Raw genomic sequence first — 20,396 nt, 5'->3', positions numbered from 1 at the left:
TGCTGACAAAGGTCCATATAGTCAAATGTGGATTTTTGGTTTTTCCAGTAGTCATGTATGTATGGATGTGAGAGCTGGACCATAATATAGAAGGCTGAGGGCCGAAGAGTTAATGCTTTTGAACTATGGTGCTGGAGAAGACTCTTGAGAGTTCCTTGGACAGCAAGGAGATCAAACTAATCAATCCTAAAGGAAATCAACCCTGAATATTGATGCTGAAGCTGAAGCTCCAATACTTTGGCCACCTGATGTGAAGAGGTGACTCACTGGAAAAGAACCTGATGCTGGAAAGATTGAGGGCAAGGAGAGAAGGCGGTGACAGAGGATGAGATGGTTGGATGGCATCACTGACTCAATGGACATGAGCTTAAGCAAACTTCGGGAGATAGTGAAGGACAGGGAAGCCTGGCATGCTGCAGTTCATGCTCTTCATGATCACTGATTCTTCTCTAAAGACTTCATAACATGGCCTTCTAGAATTTTGTGAAAATGGACATTAAGTTCATCTATCTTCATTTTTCTCAATCCAACTTTTCCCTTCTTTAAAATTACATATCTATTCTGTTGCGCTTCTCTCCACCATTCCCGAAAGAACATTAATACTGATTACAAAATCATATTTGTAGTAGTACCTTGGTGTGCAATTTCTTTGGATAATTGCAATCATTTAAAATAACAAGTTACCTTTCTCCCTTTGGGCCTCTCTCTGTCGTATCTGTTTTCCTTTCATTACATTCCAGGGTAAGCTATAGGGAATGCAGTTAAAAGTACAGATGCTTTGGCTTTTTTTTAAAGTTCCCTTGGTAGCATGCCACTGATTCTCTAATTTTTCATTGGTGTAAAAACACACAACATAAAATTTACCATCTTAACCATTTTTAAGTTCAGTAGTATTATATATATTCACATTATTGTGAAACAGAGCTCCAAAACTTTTTCATCTTGTGAAACTGAAACTCTATACCCTTTAAACAACAACTTCTCTTTTCCTCCTCCTCTCCATCTTCTACTTTCTTTTTCTATGAAACTTATTACGGATATTTCAGGTAAGTGGAATCATAACACTATTTGTCTTTTTGTGACTGGATAATTTCACTTTATATAATGTCCTCAGCATTCATCCATATTCTTGCCTCCCTAATTTTGATTCTAGAATCTTAGCTTCCATTACTTCTAGTGAATATTCTTTAGTCAGGCTAGTATTCTTCCTGTATTTTTAAAGAAAGGTAGCATTTATTTCGCAAGCTGGATCCATGAAATGATGTTCTGCTTTACCTCACTTATTAATACCTTGGCATTTCAATCTTTTGTCATGACTACTCCAGCTCACACCAAAGTTCCTTTCTCTGAATTTCCAAAACATTTATATTCTCTTGAGCACTATACGTGCACATGCACACACACACATTTTATACTTTTACTGAGTTTGTCCATGACCAGAAGTAAGAGATTTCTTAACCAGATTGTAAGCTCATGGGTATAGTGTATGTTTCATATATTTAATTCTCAAATAGCACAATTCTGAGAGTGAAGCTGCTTAATAAATACTTTTGACTTGATTCAGTTTATAAATCAGCTTTCAAGGGTTAAGTGAGCAGAGAATAGCAGAAAACAGGAGATTTAAAGCTACTTTTCTCATCTAGCTGGAAAAATAGTTCTCTCATGTTAGAAAGCTAACTTTGAGATATAGTTACAGATAAGTTTATAAAAGATAAATGGAAGAGAATAGTGGCTTTGTTTTTTCAATCTTCCCTCTTGCACTATTTTTCCTGTGTAAGAATCCTCACCCCAATAATCTATCTCATTGATTCTTCCTCTCTCACAAATAAATGACTAAGACACTTCTGATAACAAACTTGAATACTATTCTTGATGCTTTGTTGACAAAACCACTATCAAAACTGTCTCTGAACCTACTTCAAAGACACTTTTAATAGTCTGATAGCTGGCTAACTATACATTCATTTATGTATATGGAGAATAACTTTATAGGCAAAGGAAGATAACAGTAGCTATAAAAAGAATTAACTGAAACTACTACAGGAAATGACAACAGTATCAGCAACAATATCTGGCTTCTGGATAACAATTTACTATCTTTTCCCTCCTCCCACCTCAATATTATAAAACTTTCAAACCTACAGAAATTTGGAAAGAATTTTACAGTGAAAACCATACACATTCCCTTTCTAGATATTACCATTAACATTCTGTAATCTCCTTATCACAAAGCTATTACTCTATTCAAGTATTACTAAAATAGTCCCCTAGAAAAAGCATCTAATTATTCAACTTAGCTAAGTATCAAGAAAAACATACTCAGTAAAAATGCTTGCAGGACTTCCTGATGGTACAGTGGATAGGAATCTGTCTGCCAATGCAGGGAGTAAGGGTTGGACTCTTGGTCTGGGAAGATTCCATATGTCATGGAGCAACTAACTCTCACCGTAACTACTGAGGCCCTGCACCAAAACTCCTGGAGCCTGTGTGACCTAGGGCCTGAGAGTCAGAACTACTGAGCCTGCGTGCTGCAACTACTGAAGCTGGAACGTGGCTAGAGCCCACATGGCCTAACTACAGAAGCCCGTGTACCTAGAACCTATGCTCTGCAACAAGGGAAGCCACTGCAATGAGAAGCCTGTGCTCCACAACCAGAGAAAGCCCACATGGAGCAACAAAGACCCAGTCAACCAAAAATAAATAAATTAATTTAATTTTTTAAAAAATTGCTTGCGAAGGGAGAAACAGAAGTCTCACTAGAGTTTGTTTGTTTTTTTAAACCAAAACAAACTTAGGACAAACTTCAGTCAACAATATTTACTGGAGTTTTGAGAAGATTGTTGCCACAAACTTTAACTCTCTGTCATCTCTGCTCTAAGAAGCACCAAGATTAAAACATTTAGAATTTTACTTAATAGCAAATTATTTGATAGTAGCAAAATAGATGACATTAGTTAGTTTTAAGGGAAGAATAAAACATTTCTAGATAGAAAAAACTAAGATTAAGACACTTATATGCAGTCAAACATAATTCCTTTTTTCTAGATTCCTTTCAAAAGTGTATGATTAACGGACCACCAGTAAGTGAATAAATAAATAAAATGTGGTTAGCCAGCCATATAACAGAATACTTATCGAGAGAAAGGAATATACTGATGCATGCAACACCAATTGATCTAAAAAAAAAATTTATGCTAAAAAGAATGTCAAACAAAGATAAGTGCATAATGCATGATTGCAATTATATGAAATTCCAGAATAAGCAACCTACAGTGACACAAAGCAGCTATGTGTTCAGGGACTCACTGGAAGATGAGGACAGAAATGTTCCATATTACCTGTGGTTGTAGTTACTCAGGCTTATATACTTGCCAAAATAAAATGAACTGTACACTTAGAATACTTTAATAAAGCCAATTTTTAAAGTTAAAAAAGATTGATGGAAAAGAAAAATAATCTTATTATGTGTTATTGCTACATAAGTACAATTTGAGTTGTAGCTCCCTCTACTGCAGGAAAAGAAAACTGGCAAGGACATTTCAAAATACAGTTTGGAAACTGAAAAAATACTCATATTAAGCAGTGAAGTGAAATCCATTTTGTGTGTTTGTGTGTCCCTTAGCGTCTAGTATTTAGATTGCACTGACATTGTAAGTCCTGCATGCTTAGTCACTTCAGTCATGTCTGACCCTCTGCGACCCTATGGACTGTAGCCTGCCATGCTTCTCTGTCCATGGGATTCTCCAGGCAAGGATTCTGGAGTGTGTTGTTATTTCCTTCTCCAGGGAATCTTCCCAACTCAGGGATCAAACCTGCATCTCTTATGTCTCCTGGACTGGCAAGCAGGTTATTTACCACTAGTACCACCTGGGAAGCCCCAGGTTAAGTCCTAAGAGGGATTAAAAAATATGGAGAACCATGGCTGTGGTCCTTCAGTATACCACTTCAGGAGACTGGACTACATAAATATAACACTTGAGCAATGATTCGCTCACCTGACCTCATGGTATACTAGCTATTCCTTGTCAGGATAGGTAATTCCTTGATCCCTAATTGCTTCCATTAAGTGGTTTCCTGAGTCACAGATATCAGTGGTTCCCGAAGTGTGATCCTCCAGACAGCAGCATCAGTGTCACCTGGTAACTTGTTACAAACGCAGATTCTCAGACTCCACTCTAACCTGCTAATCAGCAGCTCTGGCGAGGGAGTCCAGGATCTGTGTTTTAAGAAGCTTTCCAAGTGACTCTGATGCATGCTCAAGTTTAAGAACCACTGCCCTAGGTTTACCAATTTCTGTGACTTGTAACACCACTTAGTTTGTACTGTTTCTGCTTTTCTCCCTCATCTTGGCATCTGAATCTGTGACTCTCTACTGAAAACAGGTCAACTTTCTTGATTCCCTCACTTTTCACATCTTGCTTTTTTTTCTTGCTTTATCAGTTTCTTGACTTATTATTAGCTATATTATCTAGCACTAACTGAATTCACACACTGAGTCTCAAGCAGGAAATAAAATAGGTCTATTAGTCTCTTCTTCCCACTCCCATTTTGGCAAAATCTTATAAAATTGCTGTTTTTCCGCTCTCGCTCTCTTGGAATCAAATAATTCCAATGCTTTATCCCACAAATATTTAATACTGAAACAAGTATATATGACTTCACCATTGATGCTGGGGATACAACAATAACTAAAATACACAAAAACACTGTCCTTGTCAGTTCATATTCTAAGGCATATATTCTTATATCCCTAGGGAAATTTTATACTATGTTAGAATATAGATGCTATGGTGAAAATTAAAGTAACAGAAAATGAGAGAATAAGGGGACAATTTGAAATTTTACATAGGAAATCAGGAATGCTTTAAAAATTAGTTAGAAATGATAAAGTGATACAATTAAAAACTACTACTTAAGATTTGAAACTATAAGATGCCTAAAAGAAAACAGAGAAACAGCTTCTTGACAGGGTTTTGGCAATGAATTTTTTGGATATGACACCAAAAGCACAAGCAACAAAGGCAAAAATAAGTCTAACTATATCAAATTAAAAAGCTTCTGCAGTGCGAAACACTCCAAAAAATGAAAAGGCAACCTACAGAATGGGAGAAGATAATTGCAAGTCATGTATCTGGCAGGAGTTAACACCCAAAATATATAAAAAATACACCTCGATAGCTAAAAACTAAATAACCCAATCAAAAACAGGCAAAGGAATTGAGTAGACATTTTCCCCAAAATACACAGAAATGGCCAATAGCTATATATGCAAAGATGTGCAACATTATTAATCATTAGGAAAATGCAAACCAAAACCACAATGAGATATCACCTCACACCTGTTTCAATGACTGTTACCAAAAAGGCAAGAAATAACAAGTGCTGGTGAAGATGGGGAGAAAAAGAAACCCTTGTGAACTGTTGGTGGGAAGGTAGTACAAGTCTTGCACATAACGTTTCACACGAAGAATACTTAAATGATGATGACAATGACATAAGAACATCTCATTCCATACAGTTCTTGCTGCATAGTTACTAGGTTTCCACAGAGACAAGCACATGCACATGCAGGCAAGTTTAGTAACTAAACAGCATGATGACCTATTCATTAAGTGCAAGTGGATCATCATAAAGGTCTCCAGCCTCATCATCCTCATGCTGAGTAGGCTGAGGATGAAGAGGAAGAGGAGAGATTGGTCTTGATGTCTCAGAGGTGGAAAGGAAGGCAGGTACTCAGTAGAGCTTTATGGAAATACAGCATAAATTCTGACTTTTTTCCTTTTGCATTTCTCTAAAAATGTTTCTATGTGGTACCAATTACTCATATCATAGAAGGTCCATGTCATAAAAGAATTCAAAAGCTGTCTTAAATAATCAGAACACTCCTACGAGGTACTCTAGGGTCAATTTGTTTCCCGGAACTACTTCTTCCACATCATCTGCCACTGGTTTGGAAGGGCTCATCTTCTGTTAATTCTTCTGGTGTGGTGTCTAATAGCTCTTAAATTTCTGCAAGATCCATATCTTGAAACCCCTCACCTCTTTTTTTAATTTTTTTCCCCCCATATCCACAATTTCTCTCATGATTTCCTTGACTGGTTCTGTTGTAGATCCTGTGAAGTCATGCCTAACATCTGGACAGTTTTCTCCAGCAAGGATTTACTGTTTTGGGCTTGATGGCTTTCATGGCTTTTCTTTAACAATGATGGCATCTTTAAGGCTGTAATCCTTCCATTCATGATGTCTCTACTGGGGTTCTCAGTCACAGTATTAAGTCTTTTATATAAGTACCCTGTGTAATGAGCCTAAAACATCTGTATGACCCCCTGATCTAGAGGCTGACTTAGAGATGTTGTGTTTGGAGGCAAGTAGACCACTTTGATGCCTTTGGTGGTGAACTCTGGAGTTCTAGGTGGCCAGGGTCATTGACCAATAATGAAAGAATTCTAAAAAGCAGTCTCTTACTGGCAAGGTACTTTCTGACTTCAGGGACAAAGCAACGATGAAACAAATTCAGAAAAGGGTTCTCCTCCAGGCCTTCTTATTGTGCAACCAAAAGACGGTGTTTTTCTTTTTCCTTCAAGGCTCAAGAGTTATTAGCAGCTTTGTACATCAAGGCAGTTCTGATCAACCCAACTGCATTTGCACAAAATAGCAGAGTTAGCAGTTAACAGTAGAGCTATCTCTTCCTGCCTTAAATCCTGGTGCTTACTTGTCTTCTTTGCTAATAAAGGACCTCTGTAGCATTTTTTCCTCCTAGAATAGGGCTCTTTTGTCTGCATTAAAAACCTGTTTAGCCAGATATTCTTTCTCCTCAACGATTTTCTCAGTGGTGTCTGGGAACTCATCTGCTGCCTCTTGGTCCGCAGAAGCTGCTTCTCTTGTTATCTTGACATTTTTTAAAGCCAAAATCTCTTTCTAAAATTTAGTAAACCATCCTTTACTGGCATTAAATCCTCCAGCTTCAGATCCTTCACCTTCCTTTGCTTTGTCTTATACTCATTTTTTTTCCCTCAAATTATACTAGTCTATAGGAATGCCTTTCTTACAGCAATCCTGCATCCACATAAAAGGCTGCATTTTCAAGGCAAGATAAAAGGTATTTTGCAAAAAGTGCAAGGTTTTTGTGTCTGCTGATCTAGCTGCAGAGATGAATCCATGAATTTCTTTTTCTTTCCCACAATCATCCTTACACGGATTCATTTATCATGCAGTGAGAAACCCTAGCCACAGACCTCAATCTATAGTAAATGTCAAGCAATTCAATTTTCTCTTGCAATGTCAATGACTTTACTTCTTAGGAACATGTTCGGCATCACTAGTGGCACTGCAGGGGTGCCATGGTGTTATTTACAGTTCAGAATATTGCACTAAACATGATGAAAAATATTTAAAAACTACGAGACCACTTTTTCCTTGATAACACAATTTACTAGAGAGATGAACTGCTCCTATGGAGACGATTAGCATCACTCTTCATTTTAAGCATATACGCAAATCACTGGACTGCAAATATAGTGCCATGTATATAGTCTGTGTCAGTGTGAGTTTTGAGAAATTTTAATTTTAATAATAGATCTGTATATATTTCATGGTAGTCTATGATAAAATAGACTAGTATGTACATATACTTTATGAATTCATGATGTACCTGATTTTTTTCCCTTAATTTTTTCAATACATTTACAAGTTTTTTCAAATTGCCACCAAACTCCAAAAAACTTTCCAATATATTTATTAAAAATAACCTATATATAAGTGAATCTGCACAGCTGAACCTAAGTTTTTCTAGGGTCAACTATAACTATCTTTGGGAAGTAAAACTAGACGTGGCATACTGAAAAACTTTATTTTTCATTTTTTCTGTTCCATACTACTTAATTCATTTTGCTACATCCACAGACTATTTTTATACTTTAAAAATCTCAACATTCAAAAAACTAAGATTATGACATCTGGTCCCTTAACTTCACAGCAAATAGATAGGGAAAATGTAGAAACAGTGAAAAACTATTTTCTTGGGCTCCAAAATCACTGCAGACAGTGACTGTAGCCATGAAATTGAGACACTTGCTCCTTGGAAGAAAAGCTATGATAAACCTAGACAGCATTAAAAAGCAGAGACATCATTTTGTTGACAAAGGTCTGTCAACTCAAAGCTATGGTTTTTCCAGTAGTCATGTACATATGTGAGAGAAGGACCATAAAGAAGGCTGAGCACCAAAAAAGTGATGCTTTTGACCTTGGTCCTGGAGAATACGCTTGAGAATCCCTTGGACAATACGGAGATCGAACCAGTCAATCCTAAAAGAAATAAACCCTGAATATTCATTGGAAGGACTGATGCTAAAGCCGAAGCTCCAATATACTTTGGCCAGCTGATGCGAAGAGTCAACTCACTGAAAAAAACCCTGATTCTGGGAAAGATTGAGGGTAGGAGGAGAAGGGGGTGACAGAGGATAAGATGGTTTGATGGCATCACTAATCAATGGACATGAGGTGAGCAGACTCCAGGAGATGGCTAGGGACAGGGAAGCCTGGTGTGCTTCAGTCCCTGGGCTCACAAAGAGTCAGAGATGACTTGGTGACTGAAAAACAACAACAGACTAGTTTTATACTTTAAAAATATCTGTATTAAACAACCATATTAGCCTTGATTACTGAGGAGCTACACAAGACAAAGAAAACAGATGTTTATCTGACTAATTTTAATGTGACAAGTGCTATGCTCTTCATTCTGTATAATTCAACAAACGTTTGTGGAGTGTATGTACACTCTATCCCAAACATGAAGCAGTGATGATATTAATATTTGCAGACTATCAAAACAAACGAAGTACTATAAGTATACATAAAGATGGCTCAATTCTGTCTTAGTTTTGGAGAGGACTCCCAGAGACAGTGATATTTGAGCTAGACCTTGAAAAAGTAATAGAATTTTGTAAGGGATATAAAAAATAAATGATAAATTTCATGCACAAGTGAAAGCAAGAGTAAAGACACACACACTCAACAAATGTTTGTTGAAAGGTACAGAATGAACAGCATAGCACTTGTCACATTAAAATTAGTCAGATAAACATCTATTTCCTCTGCCTTGTGTAGCTCCTAAGAAATCAAGACTCATGTTAATTGTTTTTAATACAGATATCTCTAAAGCATAAAAATAGTATGCGGATATAGCAAAATGAATTAAATAGTATGAAACAGAAAACATACAGTGGGCAGGTATGGATCAAATAAATACAGGGGGAAAGTGGTGTAGTAGCAGATGTGACTAGAAAGGTACATGCAGAACTCACTCAATCTTAATCATTCAGTAAAACAGGAAGGAATATAAAAAACACAGAAACAAGGAACAAACTTTTTTGTCCATCCTTCTCACTTGTGCAAGTATACCTGTAGGATAATGTCTAGAAGTAGGATTACTGAGGCAAAAATAATATGCTGTTAATAGTTCGGCACGTTCTTTGTAAAAGATTTCCCCACCCACAACAAACAATGCACACTGTCGCTTCCAGTGCTTCTAAGTGACTAGATCCATACGTCCTTATTAACACCAGAATGCAAACTTTTAAAGTCTTAAGTAACTGACAGTGAAACGTGGTATTTAATTATTCATTTCATTTCTTTATGAGTGGGTCAAATCTGTATTTTTCATGTATTTATGGTATTTCCCATCTGTTTTCCAGTGAACTGCCTTAAGTTTTTCCTTATAAGAAAATTTACCCATTGGCAAGCAAAAGTATTGCAAATATATTTACACTATAAAAGACAGGGTATCAACTGTCTTTTACTTTGTCTGATGTTCTTCCCCACCATTCCCCTCTGCAACCCTTGCAGATGTTTATTTTTCTGCAGTTAAAAATTTAAACCTTTTCTTCCACGGTTTCTGGGTTGTGTGTCCTGCCATCTTCATCCCAACAGCTGGGGAGTAAAAAAATACTTTGAGTTGTTTTAGAATTTTACTTCATTTTTAATATTTAAAGCTATGTTTTATATAATTTCAGTTTTAGTATTTACAGGAATCCAGTTTTTTTTCTAATGGATAATTTTTCTAACTTCATTTATTAAATTATTTAACTTTTCCTTAATGATCTGAACTGCCTTTTTTCAAAGATGACATTTCCACATATAAGTGGACTTATTTTTGAAATCTATCCTATTCCACTGTTTATTCTTACATGACTTCTAAACCTTTTTAATTAGCATAGCTTTATAATACACTTTTAAAATGATCTATCTTATATACAAATATTGTATACTATATGATATGAAGTAGGTTGTATTTTTGATTATCTACAAGATTTGTCTCATGTGGTGATCATACTTTGTCAGCATAGCTAAGATGGAACTATATTTGTCAGAATTACTTTCTCTGTACAATTCTGAGTTAGGGTTTGCTACAAAAAACATACATATGATGTAGAGGAAGAAAAAGCATTAGCCATTATGCTCTCAGGGGCAGTGCAGGGTTGCCACATGCTGTTAAAGTTATGCATATTGTCAGTGATTACCTGGCTCACCTTGGAGGTGTGGGGCAGCTGCAAGACCTGTAGTTTCTACAGTTCCTACTGGAGCTCCTCATCAATTTCTCCAATTTCCAAGACAGGCTTGTATAGCCCCATGGCAGAAGGTGCCAAGTACTTCTGCAAGTCACCTGCTTATCAACACTGGAGGAAGTGAGACAGATGTGGGATCCCTTGTCCTTGTGAGTTCTCCAGCTTGTCCTCATTCTCCTTTGCTTCACATCTGCCTTTCTTTCCCCAGCTCCTAGCCACACTGTTCTATAGCCACTTTATACCTTCCACCTTGTATTTTGTGCCAGGTATAACTCTAAGGGCTGTGCTGTATTAATTCTCATAACAACCCTTTTAGGTGATACGATTATTAATTCCTCTTTTACAGATGATGAAACTGAGGTAGAGAAATGAAGTAATTTGTCCAAAGTCACACAACTATTAAGAAAAACAGTTGGGAAAAAAAAGATAAATATGAACTGGTTAAGAATACATGGTTAGATGTCTTTAATGTTTGATTAACTTGGGTATATACAGAAAAGACATACCTATTAAATCTGTGCATGACACAAAGCTGGAATAGATAATACACTAAAAGAAAAACTCAAGGGTTCAAAAAATTTTCAATAAATTAGAATATGTTAAATCTACCAAAATAAAATTTAATCATGAAGGAAGGGAAAAGGTAATTAAATTTCAGAAAAGCTAATCATACCAATGTAAGAGAGAAAATAATTATCTTAGTTCATATTTAAAAGAAAAAAGACCTACAGCAAAATTTCAAGATATATTATCATGGCTATCATAAAACAGAATACAATACTATCTTCATGTGTAAGTATGGCTGAGTCCCTTTGCTGTCCACCTGAAACTGTCAGAACATTGTCAATCAGCTATACTCCAATACAAAATAAAAAGTTTAAATAAATAAATATTTTTTTAAGAAAGAATATAATAGTATCTTGCACTAATGAAGGTATAATGAGCAACTTAGTGACTAGTACTCTGCACTGGTTTATTCACATCTTATACAGTGTTCAGTCTAGGAAACCATGGAATCATTCTCCAGAGAAACCAACCAAAATGGTATCAGAAACAAATAATTCAGAAACTTGTCATCTTTAGCCTAATATATGCAAATATTTTTAGTTAACATCCATGTAGAAGACTCCATATTTCCAAAGGGTAAAGCATGGAACATAGACTAGAACTCACAGTGAAGCAGATTTTTAACTCAATATAAGAAACATGCTTCTAGTAAAGAGAATTCAAATTGGAAAAGTTAACTGTCACTATTCGCAGATGACATGATACTATACACAGAAGATCCAAAGGATGTTATCAGAAAACTACCATCAGAGCTCAGAGCTCTGGAATGAATTATCAGAGCTCAGCAATGAATCTGGTAAAGTTCCAGGTTACAAAATTGATACACAGAAATCTGCTGCATTTCTATACATTAACAATGAAAGATCAGAGAGAGAAATTCAAGAAGCAATTCCATTTACCATCATTCTTTGCATCACAAAGAATAAAATATCTAGGAATAAACCTACCTAAGGAGACAAAAGACCTGTACCCTGAAAACCATTAGATACTGATGAAAGAAATCAAAGGAGATATAAACAGATTGAAAGGTATACCATGTTTGTGTTTTGGAAGAATCAATACTGTCAAAATGACTATACTACCCAAGGCAATCTGAGAGTCAATGAAACCCTTATTAAATTACCAGTAGCTTTTTTCACAGAACTAGAACAACAACAAAAAAAAGTCTCAAAATTTGTATGGAGACATGAAAGACCCTGAAGAGTCAAAGTAATCTTGAAAAAGAAAAATGGAGCTGGAGGAATCAGGTTCCCTGACTTCAGACTATACTATAAAGCTACAGTCATCAAAACAGTATGGTACCACATAAAACCAGAAATATAGATCAATGGAATAGGATAGAAAATCCAGAAATAAGGCCATGCACCCACAGTCAATTAATCTATGACAAAGGAGGCAAGATGATACAATGTTGGAAAGACAGTCTCTTCAACAAATGGTGCTGGGAAAAGTGGACAGCCACATGTAAAAAAAAAAAAAGAAATTAGATCATTCCTTAACTCCAAACACAAAAAGAAGCTCAAAATGGATTAAAGACCTAAATGTTAGACCAGACACTATAAAACTCTGAGGAAAACATAGGCAGAACACTCTCCAATATATATCACAGCAACATCTTTTTTAATCCATCTTCCAGAATAATGGAAATTAAAGCAAAAATAAACAAATGGGGTCTATTTAAACTCAAAAACTTGTACAGCAAAAGAAACAATAAACAAAATGAAAAGACAACCCACAGACTGACTGGGAGAAAATATTTGCAAATGATATGACTGATAAGGGATTAGTCTCCAAAATTTACAAACAACTTATTACATTTAATAGCATCACAATAAGAAACCCACTCAAAAAATGGGTAGAAGACCTGAATAGACATTTCTCTAAAGAGGACATACAGCCAAGAGGCACATGAAAAGATGTTCAACATTGCTAGTTATTAGCAAAATGCAAATCAAAACTATAATGAGATATCATCTCACACCAGTCAGAATGGCTATCATCAAAAAATCCACAAACAACAAATGTTGGAGAGAATGTGGAGAGATGGGAGCTCTCCTGCACTGCTGGTGGGAATGTAAATTGGTACACCCACTATAGAGAACAGTACAGAGGTTCCTTAAAAAACTAAAAACAAAACTACCATATGACCCTGCAATCCCATTCCTGGGCATACATCCAGAAAAAAACATGGCCCCAAAAGATACAAGCACTTCAAGGTTCCTGCAGCACTGTTTACAATAGCCAAGACATGGAAACAACCTCAATGTCCATCAACAGAGGAATGGATAAAGATGTAATACATATAGACAATGGAATATTTCTCAGCCACTAAAAAGAATGAAATAAGGTCATTTGCAGCAACATGCGTGGACCTAGAGAGTCATATTGTGTGAAGTAAGTAAGACAGAGAAGGAGAAATATCATATGACATCCTTTATATATGGGATCTAAGAAGAAATGATACAAATGAACTTACTTACAAAACAGGAAAAGACTCTCAGACTTAGAAAACAAATTCATAGTTGCCAGCGGGTTGGGGGTGAGGGGTGGGGTGGAGCGATTGGGGGTGAGGGGTGGGGTGGAGCGATAGCTAAGGAATTCAGGAAGGTCATGTACACATTGCTATATTTAAAATGGATAACCAACAAAAACCTACTGTATAGCACATGGACTCTGCTCAATGTTATGTGCCAGCCTGGATGGTAGGTTTAGGGGAGAATGGATACATATTATATATGGCTGAGTCCCTTTGCTGTTCACCTAAAACTATCACAACATTATTAATCAGCTATACCCCAATATAAAATGTTTTGGTGTTAAAAAAATAAAATTAAGAACATGAATGTGCTTCTAATATTAATGAGAAGCTTCTGAACAATGTAATGTTAGCCTTATAAGGCAGTGATGTGCTTTATCATCTAATGAGATTAACAAAACACCTTATGACATACTTTTCTTTATGTTGTAAAGAGATCTGTAGCATTGGGAATGTCCATATGTAGAGAGGAGGAATGGACTGCAATGCTGTTTGCTGGATCTCTAAATTTTTTGCAGCTCAAAAAATTTCTTTTGATTCTAGGCATAAAGACAGCAACTGAATTTGAGGCAGGGAAATAAGCAGTTTAATTTATTTTTACCTGATAACAAAAGCAAAACCAGAAAAGGATCTAAAAGAATAACACCAATTAAGGTACATCACAGTATACATTTTGATGTTGTTGAAATACATATTAAGATATTCATCTACATATGTATATGTATATATGTACTTAATAGCCTACTTAATATTATACTGTGAAGAGTCTGTAATATCCATTGTGGATGTGCAATAACTTATTTAACTTTCCAACTAATACTAACCCAACAGTAACTTTTTATAAACATTCAATAAACATTCATGTACATAAATCTTTTTCCATAGCCTTGACTATTTAAGAGTATTGATGTATTCTTATTTGGCTTTCCAAGAATTCTGCCATTATATTCAAATACTGAATTTTAAGATAGGGTGAAAAGGCACACAAGCAAGATACACAGGCACACATATGCAAAATAATTTCTGCCCCAGAGATTATGATACCAGTGAAAACAGACACACCATAGTCAGTTGGTCTTGATTTTATGCATTTCTTTTTTAACAGTAAATTTGTTAAGACAATGTTAATGCATAGTAAAGGGCTAAAGACAAAATAAAGGTACTCTTATCTGACAAAGTAAGAGTCTAAGTCATTCTTCCATAAGATGAAACTAAAAATTGAAGACTCAACTATATAAGACTTCACTATATACTTGGAATAAAATTTACTGGAATAAAACATAGTCACAATTGATCATGTACTGACCACAGAGCAAAACCAGCCTACAGTTTAAAAAAATTTTACAGCATCTACTTACTTTAATGTTTCAGCAAGAAAGAAGCTCTGCTGTACATCATCATGTGTAGGAGTAGAGGAGTACACATCCTTCACCCCAGAAAATCCGCCACTGACTCGGCAATACTTTTCAATAGCCTGTGAAAGAGATCAGACAAGAGTCAGTTCCACAGAATTTCAAGTTTTGAAGGACAAGTTAAGGAACTATAGTCAAAAGTTCAGAGAATCTCTATGAGAATTTTAGTTTCAGAATAAGACTTTTTAAATCAAATGGAAATAGCCTTGCACTAGAAAAATTAACTGAAGCATCCTGTTTGATGTATGTCTCTCTCTCCAAAACTCTTAAATCTTTTTAAGACATTTTATATTTTCCTAAATTAGGAGTCAAATTTAGTCTATTCACACTGAGTCAGAGATCTGTCTGGTACAATAAAACCTCATTAATTCTGACAAATCAAGAGGGAAGTCAGTTTGAATTAAAAATTTTAAACGCAATTTTATCACTTCCAAGGATAAACAACAATCCAAATCATACTAAAAAGTGTATTACTGAAGGAGCTCTCCACAGCAACAGCAATATGATATTTACTGTAAACATACTATATGCCAGACAGTGTATTATCATAATCTTATGAATTAAGCATTATAGTTGGTATAAACTGGCAGGAAGAGCCCACCCTCACACCTATTACAAGAATAATCACAAACATTGAGAGCTAACAATCATTAAGAATTTACTATATGCTGAAGGCTTAAGAGCTTTAAACCTATTAACAATTAAATTTCTAACAACCCTATGAGGCTATCTTAATAGCTTTACTATTCAGATGGGAAAACTGAGGCAAAGAGTAGTTTGCTCCACATTATTATTAACTACTATGTTCTACTGCCCAAAGGGGAGTTCATATTCTTAATTTGTCTTTCTTCATCTTTGAACATATCTGAATAAAATATTCTGAATTAAACAGAATCTATTCAAAACCCTGTTAACTCAAAACTATCAAACATTCTGCTTTTGTAGGTGTATTACACTTTACAATTAAGCCATACAGAGAAAGCTGAAAGCACATATGGTTCTTTTCTTTCTCTATTCCACCAAACCCACAGAAACTGAATGAAGGTATGGTTATTTAACTCATCATTTTGCTGTGGCTTACTGTTTCTAGCCTTGTTACTTTTCTTATGTGGTCTTCCTCCTTTCTGAAGAAGAGCTAATTAACATTTAAACTATTCATTTTTACATAATTCCTCTAAATAAGAAGCATTAAATGTTAGGGGACATTCAAGTCATATTCATTGCGGGATTACCTTACCTCTTTCCCCTATACTGGAGAACGGAATGGCAATCTACTCCAGTATTCTTGCCTGGAGAATCCCATGGACAGAGGAGCCTGGCGGGCTACAGTCCATGGGGTCGCAAAGAGTCAGACACAACTGAGCAACTAACACTCACTCACTTCTCCTATATATTGGTTTACCTCAGCACTAGTAAGCTGTTACTACACAACAGAAGTGTGTGTGTGTCCTATTCTCAAACCACTGTGCCAACACTGTGTCTCTTTCTCAACTGTGGCAGGACCCTCCTGCACAAAGTTCCCCTAACAGCTGTGGTCCCAATTTTGGACCCAGGCAGAGAAAAGCAGCAACAATAAATGCTTTGTCTGTTCCTGCTCTGTATTTGTAATCACCTTGCTTCTGTTAAAAAGTCTCTTAAACTCCATAAAGAACATCTACGTCTGAATGACAAATGACACGTAAGTGTCCTCACCTTAGTTCAAGTCTTTATCACATCATTTCTACATTATTGCAGTGGTCTCCAAAACCCACCAACTTGCAGATTACAATCAGATCCTTTTGTTGTGTTACTCTCCACTAAAACGTCTTCAACAGTTCCTTCCCCTTTCAAAAACCTTTAGAAGTCCCAGGATGGACTCTTAAAGATAAGGAGTTTTAGTGGGTAAGAGATGGAGAAGAAAAAGATCAGAGAGCTTGTGAGCTAGGCAAAGGACCTTCTACCCCTACTTTGCAAATGAGAAACACTTGCATAGTACATGAGAAAAGTGTGTGTGTATGATGTCTGAACACTGAGTAAAGCATTCATGCCTTGACCTGACATGCAAAACTATCTACATAATGGCTCCAAACTTTTGTTTGTCTAGTTGACCCGTGAAACCTTCTTTTTACATAAACTGGGCTATATTCTGATCTAAAATACATCTTACACATTCTTGTCTGCACAATTTATTAACACTATCTATCTCACCTAGAATGTCTTTGGTTCTATCTAGACTCCAAGTTTAAGGTAAATAATTTGAATATGACTATCCATTGTAATTAGTACTATTTATCATAATTAGTATCTCAGAGAATAAAACACTTCCTCACTTCCAGTGATAAGCTATACTTTCATGAAAAATCTTATTGATTTTTCTTTCTCCCAGGTACTGATGACAAGGGAATTCTCTGAAAGGCTAGCGTTTTATAAGTAAACCATTTGCTTACTTTACTTACTAACCATTAAAAATTCCTCATTTCCAATATATGTGTGTGAATAAACACACCCCGGTGGCACAGTGGTAGAGAATCTGCATGCCAATGCAGGAGACACAAGGGAGGTGGTGGGTCTGATCCCTAGGTCAGAAAGTAGGGAATGGCAACCCATTCCAGTATTCTTGCCTGGAAAATCCCATGGACAGAGGAGCCTAGGGGGCTACAGTCCACGGGGTTGCGGTCAGACATGACTGAGCATGCACACAACACACACACATATATGGAGAGATAGAGAGTATGTGCGTGTGTTGGCTTTATCTTTCAATGTAGAAAAATTTTAACAATTCAATAATCCTTGTAGTGCCACTAAGGAATTACTCTGAACACAAACTGAAGTGAATGGGGGTTAATCTACCTAAGCTGTGAATCTGGGCAATTTTACAATGATTTTACTTTACTCTAGAGGTTAATCGTTAATAGTCAAGTATAGAAATTTTATAATCATAGTGAAAAACTGCCATTTAAATGATTCTAAACATGAAGTAACATGGATGAGGACACATGGCACTGTAAGAGGCTTAATTTAACAGTCTTGCACATAAAATGAAATATTGGCTTATTTACCAGTGCTGCTTCCCAGCCCCACTCCCGGTATCTTGGATCGTGAGTGAATCGCCACAGGTACCAATAGGTTTCAATGACTTCTGGACGGAGGATGTAATACTTTTCAGCCTGCCGGACTGCCACAGCTTCTACTGCACCATCAAACTTGAATGATTCAGGACCAAGCTTTAATGCTGTAACATGACAGAAGAAATAAATGAGCACAATAAACCATTTTTGTTGGGTTTGCCAGAGATGTTTCCTCCCTTGAAATAATACAGTATGAAGTAATTTTAGAGCTGTTTTATTGTTGTTGTTTTGTAAAATCAGTGACTTTAAAAGCTCCACATTTTCTTATAAATATTTCTATTATTCTGACACGAAATATTTTTCATAAATAATATTTATCAACATACTGCTACATCTAACTAAAGTGACACAAGAGTCTAGTAATTCTTTAGAAACAAATGTAAGGCTAGACATAAGCACATTACATTTCTGTTTTGGTCCAAAATCAAATGAAACAGATAAATGACTGTATTGTGCAAAATTACTTTTTAGAAAGTCAAGACAATTTAAGTCTTTTTAACATAACACATACATGTAAAAAAACATTTCAGAGCTCAGATTTTGAGTTAGATTTAGTTGCAGATTATAATCTTTTAAAGTATACCATAGTACGTTAAGAAGCAATACATTTTAAAACTTAAGCTAGTTTTAAAAATCATCTCTCTTCTATAACCTCTGTATATACAGCTAGGAAGAGGTTCAAATCGCCCACCACTAAGAATTTCATCAGTAAACTGCCTATTTATCAGTCTGAATAAATACCTGAAACTAACAATACTGTAAATCAACTACAGTTAAAGAAAAAAGAAATATGGCCATTACACATATATAACATTACATAAAATACCTTAAATGATATGATTTCCATTCAGGCTGGAATATAGTACTACATGAAAGACTTTTAAAGAACCTCTTTCTAATCACACCCAGCACTCTAAACCAGGGCAATATAAAAATCAACCTCCACTGGGATGTTGGAGTCACACACAATTACCACTCTCAGCTCTCACCTTTCTTTCTTTTTACTAGTTTGTATCCATGCCAAATAATTTCAAGGTCTCTCACTTCTTTCAAGAAATGCTAGATACTTTTATATTTTCTCAGAAAAGGCAGCATAAGAACCATGCCAAAACAAAAGCATGCCACAGTTGTTAGCATGACGTTTGCAATGGCCAAATTTTAGCATTATAAGGGTGACATCATAAACTCCAAATAATCATAATTAAAATAAAGCATGTCATATCACTGCCCACACTGAAGAAAAAACACAAAACCAAAAAACAATGTAGTGATGGTAGCTCTATTAAAAGCAAACCATGATCCAGAAGAGAGCTAAAAACCAAGTTATTATTGCTAAGTCTTGGAGAACTAAAGTAGAACCTAAGCAGGCGTTTTTAACCTGAGGACATAACTCCATGGTAGGCTTTCGAAGAGGGAGATAATGTTGTGTCTGAGAAGCCTCTGAAATTGCATGCAAAACCTTATGTGTGCTCATATAGTTCTGACCACCTCCTCAATGGGATGTAAGGTAAGGACTAACCAAGAAATTATCAATATATTGCAAGAAAACTTCTACTCAGCTTACTGACAAGATCTGGCATACAATCAAATATTGTTTGTCATTTAAAAATGTTTTTAAAATAAGAAAAGTCAAACAAACATCATAGGCACCGAAATGAGAGTAATCCAATAAATAGGAACAAAAGTCATTTATTCTGGGTTTCATGTTTTCCTTTTCTCAAAGACCAGAACTGTTAAGTGATTGTATGGAGTTTTCAAATGTTAACCTTTTAAGGCTAACTTTAAATTAGATAATAATCCCATAATCATAATGATATCACTTGAATTAAAGTAGACATTGGCTGTGTGGAACTAATATTTTAGACTTCTTACTAAAATTTTTATTTCACTGATTAATCATTCATAACTTCATTCATGAGGAGTTGGTGAGTAAAAACATACAAGTCTAATACACATACCATATCCATTATTTTTGCCAAATCTTTGCTTTGATGTTTCTGAGGGCATTACTTCTCAGGTGCTCTTTTGCTTAAGCAATGTTGTAAAAAATAATTTCATAACATTCTACCTCTACTTAATTTCTATTCCTTACCTAAAATTTCCCACTTACAATTGATACATCATTTCTAAAGGGAAAATAACTAATCCAACAAGTAAAAACTGAGTCAAAATCATAAATAATTCAGTGCTTGAGTAAAAAGAACTCTAGAGG

General features: G+C 35.6%; 1 protein-coding gene across 1 annotated transcript in view; it reads right to left on the bottom strand.

Moving 5' to 3' along the window:
- MAN1A2 (mannosidase alpha class 1A member 2) overlaps positions 1 to 20,396 on the bottom strand; it is a 158,461-nt gene that overhangs the window by 12,361 nt on the left and 125,704 nt on the right. The window contains exons 11-12 of the mRNA XM_005677802.3: positions 18,116 to 18,288; positions 15,024 to 15,139 (exon numbers count right to left, since the gene is read on the bottom strand). Of these exons, the coding sequence (XP_005677859.1) occupies positions 15,024 to 15,139; positions 18,116 to 18,288 (289 nt within the window). The remainder of the gene's footprint in view (positions 1 to 15,023; positions 15,140 to 18,115; positions 18,289 to 20,396) is intronic.

The sequence above is a fragment of the Capra hircus genome, chromosome 3 (genome assembly GCF_001704415.2).
Source record: "Capra hircus breed San Clemente chromosome 3, ASM170441v1, whole genome shotgun sequence".
Classification (NCBI taxonomy): Eukaryota; Metazoa; Chordata; class Mammalia; order Artiodactyla; family Bovidae; genus Capra; species Capra hircus.
Note: the sequence above shows the minus strand (reverse complement) of the source record. Positions and strands in the feature narration are given on the sequence as shown.